The sequence below is a fragment of the Canis aureus genome, chromosome 21 (genome assembly GCF_053574225.1).
Source record: "Canis aureus isolate CA01 chromosome 21, VMU_Caureus_v.1.0, whole genome shotgun sequence".
Taxonomy (NCBI): domain Eukaryota; kingdom Metazoa; phylum Chordata; class Mammalia; order Carnivora; family Canidae; genus Canis; species Canis aureus.
Genome location: NC_135631.1, coordinates 44,988,898 through 45,009,565, shown reverse-complemented (window position 1 = coordinate 45,009,565; position 20,668 = coordinate 44,988,898). Strand labels below are relative to the sequence as shown.

Here is a 20,668-nt window from a genome sequence, read left to right as displayed (position 1 = left end):
AACTGAGCATCTGACTCTTCATTCAGCTCAGGTCATGACTCAGGGTACTAAGATTGAGCCCAGCATTGGGCTCTGCACTCAGCATGGAGTCTGCTTGAGTATCTCTCCCTGTGCCCCTTCCCCGTGCTCACTCTCTATCTCTTTCAAAAGAAATATGCAATTAATTTTTTTTAAAAAAACAGTATGGCCTTTGGAATATACAGAGAAAAAAAATGACATATTCACTTAGCCTTTCAAGCCTTAGTTTTAGCATCCAAATATTAATGAAACAGTGATGATTTTAAAGTCATTTCATGGATTAAATGAAAAAATACACGTGAAAGCACCTAGCTACCTGGTACACAAGAAATGCTCAGAGTCTACTATTGATGATTTCACTTGATCAGGAATTAAGAACAATTACGCATCATTCAAGAATGTTCTATCCAGCAGTCAGAAGTCTTTCTCACTTCAATCTTGCTCTATTCAAAGTATCACCCATCAACAATGAGTTGTCAGAGACAAAATGATCTTCATTTGACGGGGCCAGAACACAATTCAACCAGAAATAATATTTTGGCAACTGAGGTTTTAGTATGGTCTTGAGCTTTTTAGATTTGTATTTTATATGCCAGCATAAGGTGAATTTTTTGTAAATAAGGATTGAGTGATGCTAAGGTCTTAAATATTAATGCATTCTACACAATGAATGTATTCTTACCATTGGTAAAAACTGCTCAGCAAACATTTGTTTCAGTTCTAGTGTGTGCCAGACTGGAAAGGATGCACGATGAACTACTGTCCCAAGGAGGATAACTACAGTAATCAATCAGGGTCACTTGTGATTTAAGCATGGTGTTCCAAAGGAGCCTCACTGGGAGAGACGCTGGTCATATTTAGAAAGTGTGGGCAGATGGCTGAATGTGCCCAGCCTCGCTGTGATCTACTAACTCATTAGACTCACAAGTCAAGTCCTGGCATTGACATCACAGACCAAGGGCCCAGAGACACCATAAGAAGGAACCACTTTGATTTTCCTTGTGATTAATAACATTCTAAGCAGTGGGGAACAAGCACATAACAAGACCTGTGAAGAGCTTTGCTATATCAAGTCTAACTTTCTGAAGTGAGTTTATGTTCTTGGAGTGTTGAAAACATCCCACAGACCCAAAATGGCAATACTTAGCTTATGGCCCAAGTCACTAAACCAGGACTTAATACCTAATCTAAGAGCAATTTCACCTTCCCACCCCAAGGAGAAGAGTAGCCTTTAACTAGTCAACATGGGAATTTCCTAGTCAGCCCCAGGAAGCTTCCTGATTGACTCATTCCCATCCGCATGGGAGAGTAACCTTGCCTAAGACAATGGATTACTTTCTAAGAATTCCCCTTTTCCCCCTGGGTCCCTCTCTATTGTTAAAACTTTTCCTTTCCTGTCGTCCTTTCATAAATTGATTCATTAATAGAGCCATTAGATCTTTAACATTTGGGCAGCCTGGGTGGCTCAGCGGTTTAGTGCCAACTTCAGCCCAGGGCCTGATCCTGGAGACCCGTGATTGAGTCCCACGTCCGGCTCCCTGAATGGAGCCTGCTTCTCCCTCTGCCTGTGTCTCTGCCTCTCTCTCTCTCTCTCTTTGTGTCTCTCATGAATAAATAAATAAAATCTTTAAAAAAATCTTTAACATTTACTTGGTTGAATTTTTGATCTTTAACAGATTTGGTGGCAAGGATGGAATCCGATATGGACCCTGCGGGGCATTCAGAGCCAAAGCAAAACACAGAGGTGGTAACTTTGAACCCTGCCAGTTCAAGATCTTTCAGGCCTGTCCTTAGCACTGTGGGTGAGTTCTTCCTGCTTCTCAGCTCCAGTTACTTTGTGTTCTGCCTCCTAATCTAATTGGTTTTGCTTGACAGGGCACGGCAGCTTAGGCTGCCAGAGTGTTATGCCCGTGTTAAGTTAAACTAGCATGTCTTTTCTGAGCCCCATTGAGCTGGATATTTGCACAGAGTCCAACTGAACAGGCTGAAGGGTCTGCCCAGAGACAAGCAACTAACCTTTCAGACCAAGTGCCCAAGATAGAAACCTCAGCAAGTTTCCAGGAGAATTGGTGGTTCACGCAGTCTTCTTGTATCAGAACTCAGAAACATCTCTTACAGCTCATACACTAATGTGCACCTAATTGATTGTCACCATTCCTGTAGATAAAGGCTACAGCTAACAGGGAAAGGTAGAAAAAACACAAAAATTGGCGTGCAAGAGTCAAGCATTTAGAGGCCGCTAGAGCACTTACTACCTCAGGAACACACCACTGATAGTACAGGTTGTCAGGAAATGGGATGGATCAGTACTAGATCACTCATCAACCTCAAGAAAACTTCTATGCAAGGAGCTACACTGCAAAATACACACAATCCCCAATTCCAGGACACAACCCTTTTAGGTGTTAGTTTTCTGATCAAGAATCCCAGTGTCTTAGTTAATGGAATCCTTAAAGTAAAGAGTCAAGTGAACTACTTCTGTTTTACTTGTTTATTTTTCATCTAAGAATTATAGTCCCAGATTAAAGACACCTAGCAAAATGCAAACTCTTAAAAACTTCCTTGGTGTCCTGAGGAACTGACTTGGTAACAATCAGGTTGGAGACCCAAAAATACCAGACAGGAAAGTGGGGTACCACTCATTTGCAGCCAGATATGGCTGGATTGGAGTGTGGATTAACTCCATTTGAGGCTAGTGTCCTACCAAACTGCTGCAAGCCCTCAAAGCAATGATAACCTAAAAATATATGCCCATAATGGGAACTTATGAATTAGAATTAGAATTAATTACAATTAATTAATCTAATTAGAATTAGAGTGATCTTATGATCATTAAGATGTGCACTTAAAAGCAAGGGTTCCTTAATTAAACAGAATCCTGTAAAATGTTGACAATTCCAAGGTCCTTTCATTGAAAGACTCATTGCAAAAGGCTAATGAAAGATTAATGATGGAGGAAGTAACTAAAGCAGAAGACTATAAAACTGATCTAACTCCTACTCCCCTCTTGGCAACTTTGAGCACTCATTCTAGTCTGAATTGATTTTCCACTCTGAACAGACTACACAGCCATAAACAGAAGACTGGAAATTTCATGGCTTTACAGACACCTCCATTATCTACCTTCATAGAAGGGCCCCCAAATGAGCCCTGTCCAGAGGTGCATATTGCTATGTACTTTATTCTCTTAAACAGCCACGTGGAATTCTGGTAAATACTGGGTCCTGTGCAAAGGATCCTAGAAAAGCTGGCAGAGGAGAGGGAAGAGTGGAAATCTTAACCATATTATTAGTGGAATCTCTATCTAAAGTCCTTGTCCACAGGGATAGTAAAATTTCTCATTATCCCATCCTTTCTAAATCTAGACCCATTGCTAGTGATCTTTTCTCTCCCAGATGTTATTCCTGCCTTCCTGCCTGTGTCATCCTGCCTAATTGCTCTTAACTTTCTGCCTGCCTGCGACTTGGCGGATTGTTGGCTCTTTCCTTTGGCTCTCACTGTGAGAGACTCTGAGTATTTGGAGGGTAGTATCCTTTGCACCCTCTTGGGGACCCGGGTAATACACAAGGAGTTACTCTATATGTCAGAAATTCTTAAAACTAAAACTATGCCCCCAGAGAGAAGGAAACAAATTGAGGCTCATGTGCTTGGTTAGATGGATCAATCTATGATGTCATTCCATGTAAATACAAGAATGAGAATTTGAGAGCAACTGGCTTGACCAATCTTACCAGAAGCAGAAAGGCAGCTCTTGAGGCAACTCAAAGTTCTCCCATTGATTTATCTATCCCCCAACTTCTCCTATTTATGAAAAAGGGCTTATAAATGGTTGGCTTTAGGAAAGCAAAGTGCTTCTTGGAGGAGCATTCATTCTCTGTCATTAAAGTCACACATCTTATCTTGTCTTTAAAATGTAAACCTAGCGCATAAAAGCTTGAGACTGAGGGAAATAAACCAACTAGTTTACAAAACTAGTTCGTTTATAAAAACGTTGTAGAGGTTTGTGCCTAAACTCTAGTCTATTCTCCTTGATAATCCTGAGACAAATACAAGTTTTAAAATTGATAATGAGACAAAATACAAAATCCTGAGACAAATACAAATCAAAATTAATAGCATAAATATTAGTGGTCCTAGGTCCTTGTACCAGTCTGTGTGTCCATAAATATATCTTGTCGATGTGAGATATTTTTCTCCCTGGATGTTTCATCAAAAATAATTTGTAAAGAGCTCTATTTCCCTGGTTTGAATATAAGCACTTTTAAGGATCGGGCATTCTGCAATTCTCAAAAAGAGAGAGACTAACTTGAATGTGTTTCAATTTTACATGATCTGGGCACATATTCTCTGGTGGGTTTAAGCATAATAGGTATGTTGGTACTGCCTTCTCAGCACTAAAATCAGAAATTTCATGTGCCTGGTTTACTAAAGATCAAGTAAGTAGATGTGATCTCCATTACAAAATGTTACAGGAAAAAGCTTGGGAGAATGATAGACTTTGATGTTTCATAAGATTATTTTATATTTTATTATTTTAATTCCAATTAATTAACACAGCACATTATATTAGTTTCATATGCACAATATGGTGATTCAGCACTTTGATACATCACCTGTGCCCATCAGGACAAGTGCACCCTTTAATCTCCATCACCTATTTCACCCTTCTCACCCCTTGTCTATGATATCTTTGTGAATAATCTCAGATAATGAGATAAAAAAAAACACAAAAGCTAAAGTTTTAAATAATCTCCCAAATTTTTTGAGGAACTTAAGATCATAGTGTTTTCCGTGTTAAGATACATTCATTATATTCATTCAATATCGAGATCATTTCCAAGCAAGATAAAATACTAATATATTAGTGACTAAACACAGGTTTATCTACTTTTGTTTCCTTGCTGCATAGAAACAGAAGATAAGTTCGCACCCACTCATAGTCATTTTCTGGTGCTTTACTGAAAGATTGTTTTATGAAGAAGCACACATTTCTAGAAATTATGAAATATATTCATAAATTTGCCAATCTAAAGAATGCTAATTAGCTGTTCACAACTGCTTACTGACTAGCTTTCTTTAAATATGAAGGTTTCTAAGGGGTTAAGAATTCTAGTACATGTGATGCAGACTCCTAAAATAATAAGATAAACAACCTGGAAAGCAAAGAAACTAAGATGTATGTTTTTCAAAAGAAAATGTATGAGGGGGATCCCTGGGTGGCGCAGGGTTTGGCGCCTGCCTTTGGCCCAGGGCCGGATCCGGGAGACCTTGGATCGATTCCCACATCGGGCTCCCGGTGCACGGAGCCTGCTTCTCCCTCTGCCTGTGTCTCTGCCTCTCTCTCTCTCTCTCTCTCTCTCTCTGACTATCATAAATAAATAAAAATTAAAAAAAATTAAAAAAATTAAAAAAAAAGAAAATGTATGAGGAACGGAAATATATTTTTTTGAGGGGAAAAAGGGGATTTTGTCCTAAAGGGAAGTGGGTCATCTAAAGAAAGTAAACTTAGGACAAAATCTGAATGTAAAAAAAAGAACGTTGCAGAGGTTTGTACAAAGGGGATGTTTGAGAAGGAATGTTATGTGTGATCAGGACTAAGATTGGAATGAAGAATTTTTAAACCAAAGTAAGTTGGTACAGCATTGGAGTTTGATTTTTCTCCCTGCCAAAAGGATAAATGGTTTTTTAGGCTTTTCATGTTTCTTTGTTTTCCTTGGAATTTTGGTCTGCTTAAATCTCTTCGACTTGGAGTATTCCAACGGGTTTGTTAAACTGTTTGGCTATTTGGTATGTCAGATTACGTGGGATGCATTGTCAAAAAATACTTCATACCAAGTTTTCTACGTATTGTGTTTGTAAGATTGTGGTACGTGTAGATAATGTCCATTCTGGTGCTACAAAAGAAATGGCTCCTCATTGTCAGTAGTTGGTTATCCTGATGGCCTTATAAATTGGCAGCAGTCTGTTTCTGAATCAGAAAAATGAAGGCGGGTAAACATGGCAGTGTATTAAACAAAGAGTCAGAGCTGAGGGAAAACCAGAGCAACCACAGGGTTCTTCCAGGATCCCTTGGCAAATCTCATTTCTTTTAGTTTTTGTTTTTTAAATTCCTTTACCCTCCTTTGGACTTTTTAAATGACTCAAAGTGTAAGTGGACTTCAATGGGAAGACTTGTATAATAGTACAAAACCATTTACCATTCATATCTAACATGTCTGGACCATAATTCTGGAATAATTATTTTTGCCTGCAGAGACTGCATGTCTCATCATTCTGGACCCTGACACCTGCAGGTGGAATTCATTCCAATACCACTTAGTTTGTGTGGTCACTGTGACCTTGTCATTGTTTCTGTTTTCTGGATGGGTTAAAGCTTTTTTCTGCTATGAGAATGATATACTCACTCTGGCAAAGACAATGTCCAAAATGGATTTTCCCTTGGAAAATCTCCAGTGACCAAGGCTCCTCCTTCTGTGATCTCCAGTGACCAAGGCTCCTCCTTCACTGGGCAAATCACAGGAGCCTTTAGGAAAATCTTGCCAATCTCATGGAACTGTCTCAGTGTACAACCTTATGCTGATCTTTTATGTTACCTGCTAGTCTGAAATAGTGTAAGTCTCCAATGTCTGATGCTCAAGACTGTCATCAACAGGTTATGGACACCTTCCTAGATCACAGTTAAAAGGATCTGTAAGTCACAGTATACAGCCTGCTGATTAGATATTTTAGACATATCATCAGAGGAAGATAGTCCTCAACTATCCCAGTAGAAGAGGGACATTACTAAGTGGTTCTGCTATAAAAGTAAAGGTTCAACCTTGTACACATAACATACCTACAAATGTTTCCACCTGACACCTGGTCCTACCTAGACACAGGAGATTCTGAAACAGCTGAGAGAAGTACAAATAGAAGACATCCAAATTAAAAAAAATTTTAAAAATTAAAAAAAAGACATCCAAATTGACTGCATTCACCTAAAAAGGGGTTCAGGACTTCATATTATGACTAAATATGAAATCCTTTCTCCTTCTGTTCTTTCCTTACTCTGGAAATGGCCTGTATCTCCCATGTCATTACCACATGTGTAACCTCTGGAATTTAGAGCAAACTTTTATTTCAGGCTAGCAGAAAATCTAACACTGATCCAAAATTTTCTCAATGTAAATAGGATATCTCTTGATTCTCCTAGTTTACATCCCAAGGAGTAGGGACTACCAAGAAGCCACCAGGATTAACACCTTTGGCAGGAGTCCATATGGCTTAAATGAAAGATTCCTTCAGCAGGGTCTTTCTCACTTATGTGATTTTAACTGCTTTGAGTATTGGGGGCAATGGCATCAAAATGTACCTCCAACATGGGGAACTATCCTGTTTATGGGCATCATAACAATCTGCCTGGTGCATTTTATTCTTTCAAAAGCTTTACAGGCAAGTTCTAAGCCAGTAACCTTTAAGCAAATGATCTTCCTTGATTGGAATATCACAAAAGAATGAAGAGTACAACCAGCTCTAAAAACCATAATGCTAAAGAGGTAACTCTTGAATATCACAAGGCTTATGCAAAAGGCCAAGATCTGTGTATATCACCCAGAGAATCCACAGGAACTGTGAGAACTTCAGAACAGTTGCTGACAGTAGTGTTAATTCCTTCAATTTTGATCCCGTCTCTCCGTTAAGATGAGAATGTGATCAAAAGGCAGGGTTGTTGTAAAGGAAACCTCAAGGTCACAGTGTACTCATTAGCTTAAGGCCACAAGTCAGGAACCAACTCTTCATAGCTACCCAACTGCAGTTTCAATAGCCAGAACTAGAACCTTTAGCCAATGGACATGGACTTTCCTGATCAGCACTAGGGTGTTTACTGATTGACCCCTTCTGCTCCCCATTGGGAGAAGGACCTTGCCTCAAACAATGAATTCTTTGCTAATAATTTCCTTTTCACTGCCTCTCTATCTTGAAAAACCTCTGTCCTGTAGCCCTTACGAGCTGCCTCCTACTTGCTAGATGGGATGATGCTCGATTCATGAATAGGTTGAAAATACAGCCAAAATGTACTCAGTTGAATGTTTGCTATTTCATAGATTCTCAGTTTGTTCCATAATCAAATTAGGAATAAATATTTACTTTTACTTTCACCAGAAATGTGATGCAAAGCAAATGAAATTATGTCAATGAAAATACTTGTTTTTGAAACCATGACATGGATAAATTTATTCCTGTATTTATTGTATTTATTTATATCATTTCCTAAAACTAACTGAAGTCAGATTATACAGAGAGCCTTAATGTTTATTTCTACAGCTAACAGAGAGGGACAAGTGGGCATGGCATAAATGTAATGAAACCATTGGACTGAAGTATCATGTTAGGTTTTGATTTTTCTAGTGTGCGGAGAAAAGCAATAAATATAGTAAGTTCCATGGCGATGATTATGGTAGGGGAGGAGCTCCTGTTAATGATGTGATTTCCATGACACTTATTTCTGAAAGTAATGTTTCCCAAGGTCTTCTCATAGCCACAAACAGGGCACTTCTGTTAATGGAATTCTACAGTATATTTTTAATGCAGATCCATGGAAGTTTTAGGGTTTTTTAATAAAAGCTTATATATATATATATGTATGTATATAAATGAATGCACAGAACAGTGAGTGATTCTGAACACAGATAAACTCATCTTTTCAAACTTTTTAACCAACTTTGATTAAGAAAGGGCACCATGGACACACAAGTCATATTATGAAAATTGTTACATTGTTGTCTTTATATCAATGAATGCATGGTGATAAGAGATTTTTATTTATCTTTTTGAAGTTCTTATTTTACTCCCAGGTAGCTAACCTACAGTGTAATATTAGTTTCAGGTGCAAATGTCATGAATAACATCACTGCATGGAAAAGAAAGATATGTTTAGGACACTATAATGTCAGCTCTTTAGGACATTTTAACATTTAACATAATTATACTAGCATTATTCTTCTTGGGATTTTCCCAAAAGACTATATCTCACACCCATTTCTCAAGAGCACACCAACATAAGATTGTGTGGAGTAGATAAAATTGCACACCAGAGCCATGTCTGTATACACGACACGGGAGGTGAAAAAGAATAAACCAAAAAATCTTAGAGCTCTCTCTTCCTGCATCCATAGTCAATCATCATTAAGGATTTTTGTGTTTGTATGTATGTTGAGGGGGTGGTGGTTTTGTTTTGTTTTTTCTACACTGTAGATAAATACAACTTTAACTCAAGTTTATGTATTCAGACAGCTATCAGTGTGATGTGGCCTTTCATCCTATCCCTGCAAACAAGTGCACTGAAATGCTGAGCTTTTAGGGGTGCATCAGTAGCTTAGTCAGTTAAGTGCCTGCCTTTGGCCCAGATCATGTTTCCAAAGTCCTGGGATTGAGCCATGTGTTGGGCTCCCTACTCAGCTGCAAATCAGTTTCTAGCTCTCCCTCTGCCCATTTCCACGGCTCATGCTCACTCTCTCTCTCTCTCTCAAATGAATAAACAAAACTTAAAAAATTTAAAAAGAAATGATGAGGTTCCTTAATAAAATGATCATTTGCTAAGACCAATTCACATATGCTGAAGAGATGATGTCTGAGAGGTGACAGTGGTGGAATTATGTTTGATGTCTATGGGTTAACAAGATGCTTTCCACAGGCTCTAGCTCATCAATACCCCCACAGCCATCCTTTCAGTGCTGGCTCTGACAATTATCACTGGTATGCTATTCAGCAAGGGACATAGACTCTCTAAATCTTATTTCCTTCTGGGTAACATGGAATTCTACAAATTCAGCTCATATCAATGTAACAGGGAGATGAGATGAGATGAGATGAGATGAGATGAGATGAGATGAGATAATGCCTATGAACTTTCACATAGTGCCTGACACAATAATAATCAGTCAATAGGTTTGGCCTTCTTTAGTATTGTTGTCAGGTCCTCCAACACCATCAGTCCAGAAAATCATGTGCAGGAGTTGAGGATACTGGGGCATGAATGATTTGAAAGACAGGGCTGCTTCTTAGCTTAGAGAGGAAATATACCTAAACCAGACTCCTTCCAACATGTACGGTACCTCTGTGGCTTCAGGGTTGGACAAATTCATTTTGGTAGCAACCCTTCATGTGAGCAGTGGGTGTGGAGGACTGGACTGTAGCCACCGTTTCTGATTATTTTTCTATTCAATAGTATTTATAGGACACTTACTGTGGAGCAGTGCCTGTGCTATGAACTATAAGCACAGAAGGAAAACAAGATAATGTTTAGGCATTACCCTCCAGGTGTGAGGAAAAAAAAGAAAAAAATGCATCCTTCATAAACTACAACATCTTTATGTGCAGAAATACAACATGTGATTTGATCTAGTAAGTTACATAAATTCATATCAACCATTTCTGGAATTGTAGGGCTCATATTTGTAAAGACTCTTCCTCTCTGCTGAATAATTCTATCATCTATCTATCTATCCATCTATCATCTATCTATCTATCTATATATCATCTATCTATCTATCTATCTATCTATCATCTATCATCTAATCATCTACCTTCTATCCACAACACAGAGGAAAGTTAAACAATGGATATGAACAATGGATAATACTTGTCTTCGTTTCTTTTAGAATTTGCTGCTATTAACTCTACAGAAGCTTCCCTGCATGATGAAAATGGTAAGTTTTTGTCTTTGTTTGCCTTTATGTTATGCTGTAGCATTTTTCCTTCCTGATCAGCTTAGACTTTGAACTCCCCTGGCTTCAGAGAGAAACCTCAGAATGGCTGAATCTTGCAAAATAGACTGTGATATTTATGTCAACCCACCATTTATCAGGAGTCATCTCTTTTAAAGGTTTTATTTATTTATTCATGAGAGACACAGAGAGAAAGCAGAGACATAGGCAGAGAGAGAAGCAGGCCCCTCGCAGGGAGCCCGATGTGAGACGAGATCCTGGATCTCTGGGATCACGCCCTGGGTCGAAGGCAGATGCTCAACCACTGAGACACCCAGGCGTCCCTCAGGAGTCATCTTCACACAGTAACTTCTGGTTTGGCTGTGAGTGGATTATGAATTAGGGGTGCAATGATGAGCCCTGAATTCTTTCAACAATGGATTTCATTCATATCTGTGCCCTGTTTTCTACTGACTGAAGAAAGCATGATTTCATATTGCTTCTGTATTTTTTAAGCCTTGTTCTTCCTGGTAGTTTATTACATGAACTGACACCGAGAGGTTCTTGTACAGAAGGCTATGTGCTGCACTGGAAGTGTGTTTTGTTTAATTCCCTTAATACTCACTGTGAAAGATTTAATTCCCACTTTACATGTGAGGGTAGTGAGATAAAATGAATTCAGTCTCCATACCACATGTCAAGAGCTGAGGCTGAAAACCAGACCAACTGAATCAAGATGAATCAAGTGACATTTAGTTTTTACTTATTCCTGCCTAGAGCCCTCATGGGGATGAACATGCAAAAAGTCACCTATTACCAATGCATTTCCCCCCATAGATTCATTCATTATAAAGACAACCTTAATTTTTAATACTTTGGAATGTGCTAGGTGAATTTTATAGGTTTTTGACTGACTTGACCTGCAAACTCCATTCTGAGTTGTCTTTCTGTGGTGGTGGTGGTGGTGGTGGTGGTGGTGGTGGTGATGGTGATAGAGGGGTGATAGAGGTATTTACTAATCGGTTGTGCTGGTATGAGAGTGTTACTTCAACCGAGGTTATCAGAAATGTTTACAGTTACCACTCTACAATGAATAAGTCTTGACCTTTCAAAAAAACTGAAATTAATAAAATACTTCTTCTAGATCCCCTGCAGCTTCAACTCATGAACACCTCTGCCTACTACACCTACCTCCTCCTCCTCCTGAAGAGCCTGATGTACTCCATCGTCACTGCCATCTGTCTGCTTGGGAGATCAGTGTTCGATGGCAATGGGAAGAGTTCTTAATATGATGCCTACAGGGTCCACTTTTTCCCATTGGCTTTTGTCCCTATAAATGTCTGCTGAGGATCTAGTGGGGTTTTGTTTCTATGATTGGGTTATTTCCTTTCACATGTATCTTTCTCTGTAGGGTCACAATGCAGAATGGGTTTATAAACTCCTGGGCAAACACAAACTTTCACTCTGCAGCAAGAACAAATTCTGCTATGACTCAGGGGTGGGGACAGGAGGCCATCCCCAGGGGCTTCATCACTTCTCTCTCTTAATGCCCACCCACTCCCCAGCCACGCAGTACCCATGCCTCTGTGTACAGTCTGCATGCAGCTTCCAGCTGTGTCCTTGAACTCTTTTACCTTATGATTACTTGGAAGCCCTTTATTGTACATACCTAGAAGATCACCTCCTTACTGATTTACCTTTGTACTGTTTTTCTTTTTTTTTTTTTTTTTTTTATCTTTTTTTTTTTTTTATTGGTGTTCAATTTACTAACATACAGAATAACACCCAGTGCCCGTCACCCATTCACTCCCACCCCCCGCCCTCCTCCCCTTCTACCACCCCTAGTTCGTTTCCCAGAGTTAGCAGTCTATGTTCTGTCTCCCTTTCTGATATTTCCCACACATTTCTTCTCCCTTCCCTTATTTTCCCTTTCACTATTATTTATATTCCCCAAATGAATGAGAACATATAATGTTTGTCCTTCTCCGACTGACTTACTTCACTCAGCATAATACCCTCCAGTTCCATCCACGTTGAAGCAAATGGTGGGTATTTGTCATTTCTAATAGCTGAGCAATATTCCATTGTATACATAAACCACAATGGCCACGATAGCCAAACTGTGGAAGGAGCCTCGGTGTCCAACGAAAGATGAAAGGATAAAGAAGATGTACTGTTTTTCATAATAAAAATTATCAAAAATCTATTTGGGCCTATATGTACTTTTATTTGGTCCAATCTAATTGAGAGTCAGGTGTAAGAGACAGCATGACAGCTGAGCCTTCCAATACAGCGCTGGTCGTAATATTGGTCAATTCCACATTTTAATTCTTGCCCTGAGATAGCCCTCATGCTACTTTCCTTGAGGGACTGAACACAGGAGAGCCACAGCCAGTGAGGTTGCCCAGGTTAGTTTCTTTCAAAGGTCAACTGATTCAGACTCATTTGGTTTCAGACAATCTGGTGTTGACTGTATAAAATGTCACAAGACTGGCAGATGTCTCAGACTTGTAGCAGTGTTTCACAAGCACCACGTTTCCTGATCTCACATGAATCCCATGAGAGCAGCGCTAACACTAGAAATATAGGGTGATGGAAAGGGTAACGGCTTGGACTCCGATCCCCAAGTGACTCGGTTTAAATATATAGCTATTTGGACTCTCTGTGACATAATTTTCTCATGCGTAAAATGAAAATACAGTGTGCCTTGATTTCTGGACTTGTGTGGATGAGATGCGTTAATTACGCTGGGTACATGCAAATCCTCAAGAGCATTAGCATCTACTGTTGGCAGCTCTACTTTGGAAATAGATTAACACACCTGTACATGCACACAAACACTAACAAGGGTGTCCACTCATTCATATATGTGTTTGTAATTCTACAAACATAGATGTATAACAAAATGTTCACGTATAGTAAGTTGTGGAAAAAATAGTAGTTGTATATTTTTCTATTTTCACTAATAAATGCATTTAGAGTAACAACTTTTATATATTGGAATTGAAATAATGTCTCATTTAAAATTGGGAAGGCTTCTGTGTTTTATTATACTCAGCTTCAGTTTCTGTGAAATGAGTGATTTAGAAACCAGGTAGATTCCCATGTGGAAACAACATAAGACCCAGCAGATAAAGGAAGAAGAAATTTAATTTTGATCTATTCCCTGATTCTCAAAAATTTGTTCAGATCTCCTTGGACAAATGCCTGGGCCTCTACTCATGGATCTGGAACCGTTTCTGCATGTGAAAAGTACAGAGGCAATGAGGGGAAAGTAGCCAATGACTTGCAGCTGTGTGGCCGATGTCCCTGCTGGTCTCCTAGGCACTGAGTGTCTCCTGTGGCTTCCAAATCCTTAACACCTTACTTCTGCAACCTAAACTGGAGTGGCCTAGACTGGGGTGTGCAAAGAGTAAGGTGAGGGTGGGGTGTAAATGCAGGACACAGTGGGTGGGATGAGGCAATAATGTGGTGATGATGTTTATTTTTCTCAGAGTTATTTTTGTGTATGTGCTCTTTCAAATGCGGTTGATTTGTGGAAAATACCTGAAGTCAAACCAGCCCCTACTGGTTGAGGCTGTGCAAGAGGTGCCTTGAGTGTTGAAATATAAAATAAAGACAGTTAAGCCACAGCCATCTTTGCTCATTTTCAAAAGGCCACAGCTAATGGAAAGGAAACATCCATCTGCACACACATGCTCCTGCTGTCAAACATACTCTTATGCTTTGAGTGATGGGTTCTCCTATATTATACCAAGTTCATTCCAAGTAGCTGCTATGTGAATTGGTATCCTTTGACCAGAACTGTTGAGATGCTTCTCCTTTAGTCCACTCCAATGACACTGTTCTGAAGGAAATAGCAAGCAGACTTGTAGCACTAGATGATCCCTGATACTTCACCAGGATCTGTGCTTTTCCATGGCATGTCATTTTGAGGCTCCTAATTTCGGTCTTGTTTTGTCAGTGTAGGCAGGGTGACACTAGACCCTTGCCCATGAAGCAATTAGCATAGACAAACTGTAGACGTTACAACAGTAGGTGCTTCTTCTTCACAAGTACACAGGCACATGGAGGCCCTGAGTTCAAGTGAATAATCGGATGTCATAGACTGAGTCATCTCATTCCCTCGAAAGGGACAAAAGTGACTGTAGAGTCAGGCTGAGCAAAGCTTCATAGAAGAGATGCACATCAGGTAAATGTGCTGAGGTGGAGCAGAGGAGGGCTTTTCAGCAACGTGAGCATGAAAACAAGTGTCCCTGGTGCCACCCAACATGAGCTCGATACAGAGAGGGTGCCCAGTCCCAAGACCCAATCTGTCCAGTCCTTGGGGAAATAAATTTCTATTGTTGAGATCACCACCCTAGGCTTTCACAGTCGGACTACACAGCATTTTCTCACCATAGACTTTACTCCTCTTGGTCTGTGCTTCAGAGCCAACTTCTGGGTGAGCCATGGTTTCCATTAGCATGGACGCCATGATAGTGCTTCAGCCCAGCATGTGTTGGAGAGAGCTCTTTCTCAGGGTAAACTATACACTAACGTCCAGCTCAGGAATCATCTGTGGGCCTGGTGTAAATGTGACTCCACTCCTGAGACAGTATAGTCTAATGGTGCCACACCACTGAGTTCTTGAGATTTAGGCCTAAAGGCCAAAATCTGCAGGCCCTCCCACCTGTTACTCTATCTTAAGAAACTTTCAGTTTATGCACAGCCTCCCACATCCCTTTTTGGTGGCACTTTCATCATTTGGTCCATTCTCAGCACAGCACAGATGGCGATGAAATAGCTTGTAGAAATGGACATTTGACCCTGTCATTACATTCATTTTGTAAATATTTCTTCACCAAATATCTCCGACAAAAATAATACTTATTTTCCATTATGTAGATTTTTTCCTCTAAAGTCAGAAAAAAACTCTCAATGTCTGAGATTGGAAGAAAAGTTAAATAATTATTGTGTTTCCTCAAAACATTTTTCATTCACTTAAAATTATATTTATGTAGTACACGACACAGCAAATGCTCAAGCTATCAAGCAAAAGCAAAATATAATGGAGAGCTACAGATCCAGGGAACAACAGCTGTGCACTTGCCTGCTGTGGCTACCATTCTTTCCCCACCTCTCAACACCCAGCATCATGGGCATGAAGGTTCTTCCAAAATAGACAAAGGCAAGATAACTGGCAACAACACAGTGTAAGGGAGCTCAGTTAATTTGGGGTGGGGAGTGATATGATGGTGAAATGACAATCTGTATCATGTGCAAGAAGGAAGGCCTGGGTCACTGCTGGTCTGATGTTGTGGTCATGGCTGTAGCAGGCATGTGTGCAGCTACAGCTATGTGCATGCTTAGCAGAGACTCAAAAGAGCCCAAACCATCCAAACACCGCTGGTGGACCTTGAAGTGATTGGCATATGCAGAGGATCCAAGGAAAGACTCAGAAAAAGTATAATCTGGGAAGACTTATACTTTAGCCCATGCAGTCTATGTGCTAATTGCCTCAAATATGAATATGCTGCCCAATCCGTACAGCAAAACCATTGGCAGAGTCGAGGTCTTGCTCTATGTAATTTTGGTGTATGTAGACACAGGGTGATCCTCAAGAAGCTAGGCTGAAAAATAAACTAATTAAAAAAGAAAACATCAGAGGCATGAGTGGCCACATACTGCAGGGGATATATATTACAGATTACTTCAGTACAAACAACTTTTTCAAGGTACAAACACCAATAAAAGCAACTTTTTGGGGAAAAATCACAATCTAGAGTTGCTACAATTAAAAAAAAATAACAGCCTGGCAAAGAATCACAAAGTGTGACTATTCTTATGGGATAAACCCCTTACATATCAATATAAACTGTCCTTGAGGGTGTGCAGATAATCTCTTTAGAAGAGAAATACTTTGAAGTAGCTATAAGAAATGTGTTCAATAAATACAGAAAAATGTGTTTAAAAATACTAAGGAAAATATGACAACAAAAATCAACAAACAGATATTCTCATGAAGGATAGTAAAATTATAAAACAGAATATATATATTCATATATATCTTATATACATATATAAGAAATAAAATCTAGATTATAAAAGTTGTACCTTGAAGTGGTATAGTCATTGAGAGCTTCAAGAGAATATTCCAGTTGGCAGATGAAACAATCTCAGAACAAGGAACTTCCTCCACCTAATAAAGGGCATCCATTAAAAGCCATAGCTGACATCATACTTAATGTTGAAAGACTGAATGATTTCCCCAAAGACCAGGAACAAGACAGGGATGTCTTCTCTGTTAAAGGTTATAGACAGTGCAACTAGAAAAATGTACATATATCTAGCAGACTGAAAAGAAAATTGGAAATGCCTTCACCCACAGATGACATGATCCTGTATGTAAATAATTCCAGAGAATCTACATGCACAAAAAAACCAAAAGAAGAACTGATAAACAAGGCCGGCATCATCACAAAGTACACATGTGATGTACAAAATATTAGTTGTGTTTCTATATACTAACATGAACAACTTGAAAATGAAATTTAGGAAACAATTCCATTTACAATAGAACCAAAAAGAAGAAAACATTTAGGAATTAATTTAACACAAGAAGAGCAAATATTGTGCGTTGAAAATACAAAACAAAACAAAAAGAAAATTACAGAACAATGCAAAGGAAAATTAAAGAATATCTGAATAAATGCAGAGAGGATTGATGTTCATGGATTAGAAGTTTCAATATTGCCATGCTGACAATTGTTACCAAATTGATTAAAGATTCAATGCAGCAGGCTTTGTGGGCACAAATTAATTTAAGCTTGGACTAAAGTTAACATGAAAACCAAAACACCTAGAGTAGACATAATAATTTTGAAAGTGAACAAAGCTAGGGGACTGACATAGTCACCCTGCAGAAGTAGTGGGGTGGGGGGTGCACATGAAATTTGATTTGGATGTGATACTGATGATGTTGCACGTACAGAGGGTGTGGAAAGCTTTATCACTAATGAATGAAGTCCTGGGTCAGCAGGGTGAGCCCTTCAAGCAAGGGCTTACAGGCCCTGATTTCAATGCTACAGAATAATGAAGTTTCATAATTTAGCCCATGTACTGCTGGTCTAATGAAATACAGAGTTCAGTGGAAGAAATCTGAGAGTCTAGAAATAATGTCTTGTGTCTATGGTCATTTGGATTTTAATAAATACATTGAGTTGGAGACGCCTGGGTGGCTCAGTGGTCAAGTGTCTGCCTTCAGCCCAGGGCGTGATCCTGGAGTCCCAGGATTGAGTCCCACATCGGGCTCCCCGTAGAGAGCCTGCTTCTCCCTCTGCCTGTGTCTCTGTGTCTTTCTGTGTCTCTCATGAATAAATAAACAAAATCTTTAAAAAAAATAAGTATGTTGAGTTAATTCAGTGCAAGATGAAATAGTCTTTTCAACAGCTGGCTCAGCTACAACTGGATATCGCAAGGCAGAAGAATAAATTTCTTTCATTACCTCCTCTATACATGAAAATTAATTCATGATGGACCATAAACTTATGATAGAGTGAACACTAAAAAACTAGATGAAAATACAGAAGAGAATCTTTGTGATACAGGATTAAAGCAAGAGGTTCTTAGATATGACCCCAATCGCATTACCCATAAAAGAATACTGGATTCTGATAAATTGGATATCATCAAAACTGAAAGCATGGGTTTCAAAAGTCCTCATGAAGAAAATGAAAAGACTACAACCTCGTAGAAAAATGTGTGCACCTTATAAAGGGCCTTTTGTCTAGAATGGATAAAGAATTCCCACAACTCAGTAAGACTTAACATCACTTCAAAAAAATAATAAAAGGGTTAAAATACATGTTTCTCTGAAGAATATATATGAGTAACTAATAAGTACATGAAAATATTTTCAAAACTTAGTACCTAGGGACAAATGAAAAGCCCAAGGAGATACACACCTGCTACAATGTCTGTCATCCAACAGACAACATTTAGCATGTGTCAGTGAAAACAGAGAAAATAAACTCCTTTTAAAAGAAGTAAAGTATAATTAACATATAGTGTAATATCAGTTTCAGGTGTACAATATAATTCAACATTTTATGAGTTATGCAGTGTTAGTCAGTGATTCTTTTATTCAGTATTTATGGCATCTTTCCCTGGGGAATACCTTCCTCCCTGGGGAAACCAACTATATCACCAAAGCCAAAACACAAAGCAATTAAAACACCCTCATCCCATCAGACAAATGGCTTATAGGAAGCATTTTTGTTAGAGAAAGGTCAATTGTAAAGCACAATAAATGGACAGCCTTTTATAAATGTATAGTGTTATTAATAAACATCATTAATGATCTCCACTAGTTCATGTCTCTGGCAGCAGCACTCAGGTTTCCTACTGAATTCAGTGTAAAATCAATACCTCTTACTGCCTTACTTCCCCATATATGCAAGTGAATTAAATCATTCAAGTTAGCAGGTATTTAATAATTATTCCTGTAATCTTTATTAATTTTAATAATTCAACCTTTGTATCATTTTATCTTTATTTTTATATAAAATTTACTTGCAGGGATCCCTGGGTGGCGCAGCGGTTTGGCGCCTGCCTTTGGTCCAGGGCGCGATCCTGGAGACCCGGGATCGAATCCCACGTCGGGCTCCCGGTACATGGAGCCTGCTTCTCCCTCTACCTGTGTCTCTGCCTCTCTCTCTCTCTCTCTGTGTGACTATCATTAAAAAAAATTTACTTGCAATGATGTATTCTAATAATACTTGTATTATGTCCATTTGGTATTTTTAATAATTTATGGGATTAATAAATTAATATTAATAGTAAATATATGATAACTAACAATCTTTTCGCCAGACACCCTCCTTACTGTTCTGCATGTAGTGCATTATTTAATCTTCATAAACCTATGAGGTAGTTGCTGATTTTCCTTTCTGCAGATGAGGAGCTGAGAAACAGCCGTGTGAGCACGGAGTCCAGGGCTCACAGCCAGGACAGGGGGCCCGGGAACAGCGCAGGTGGCCTGGCTTTGCTGGATGCTGGAGCCTCTGCAACCCAGCTTCCCCTTGATGGCACCTAAAGGACACGGATAAGCTGGTCTCTGAGAACCTTCATGGGCACCAGGTATGAAGAGAGCCCCTCAGCTTCCTTGTCATCAGACAGGTGCCCATCACCTCCTCAAACAACCTGACTCGGTGTGGTTGCCCTCAGGTTGGTGAAACATTAAACGTCAGGTGACAGCACAGGCAGTGTTTATACAGAACATGCATGTGTATTTCCAGGACCAGGAATTGGGAGATCAGATTCCCAGGGAAATGCTGATGCCCAGCAGCAGAGCCTCGAGGGGTGGGGGACAGCCTTGCTGTGACAGCCAGTCTGGGTGCAGTACAAGTGCCCGTCACTGCCGGGGGATGAATTAGTGCCCTGGCTCCAATAGTGGTACAAGGAGCGGCACAGGGGAGCAGTGAACTGTGGGGACAGACACATGGACGGAAATGGGTTGACGGTGGGGTCCTGGGATAGAGTCCCACATTGGGTTCCTCGCAGGGAGCCTGCTTCTCCCTCTGCCTATGTCTCACATGAGTAAATAAAATCAATATTCTCATTTGAGGCTGGGAAACGGGGGCCTTGCAAGGAGGAGCCCCTTACCTAAAACTGCCAAACACACTGTGTCCACACCTGGGAAGCAGGTTCCTGCCTGGTAGGACCACCCCAGAGGACTGTCCCTGTAGGACCTGCCTGCAGCGCCCAGCAGGGGGGGCCGGAAGACAGAGGAAGGAGCAAGCCCACTACTGTAGCTTTTAACCCAGAATCTCAGTACTGAAGATAGGACCACAATTCGCATTCAAAGCAACAGCCCAGTGAGGACAAAACTAATCCCTGAATCACAAACATCCACGCAGGTTACGTAGGGCACAGGCCTCAGAGCCTGGCAGACCGGAAGTTCTCCGTGTGTCTTTCCTAGCTGG

At 39.8% G+C, this 20,668-nt stretch overlaps 1 gene segment (V, D, J or C); it reads left to right on the top strand.

Moving 5' to 3' along the window:
• The window catches only part of LOC144293017 (T-cell receptor gamma chain C region 5/10-13-like), a 43,964-nt gene extending 31,562 nt beyond the window's left edge, over positions 1–12,402 (top strand). Inside the window, 3 exon segments of the C gene segment in view lie at positions 1,695–1,820; positions 10,659–10,706; positions 11,848–12,402. Of these exon segments, the coding sequence occupies positions 1,695–1,820; positions 10,659–10,706; positions 11,848–11,990 (317 nt within the window).
• The last annotated feature ends 8,266 nt before the right edge of the window (positions 12,403–20,668 follow it).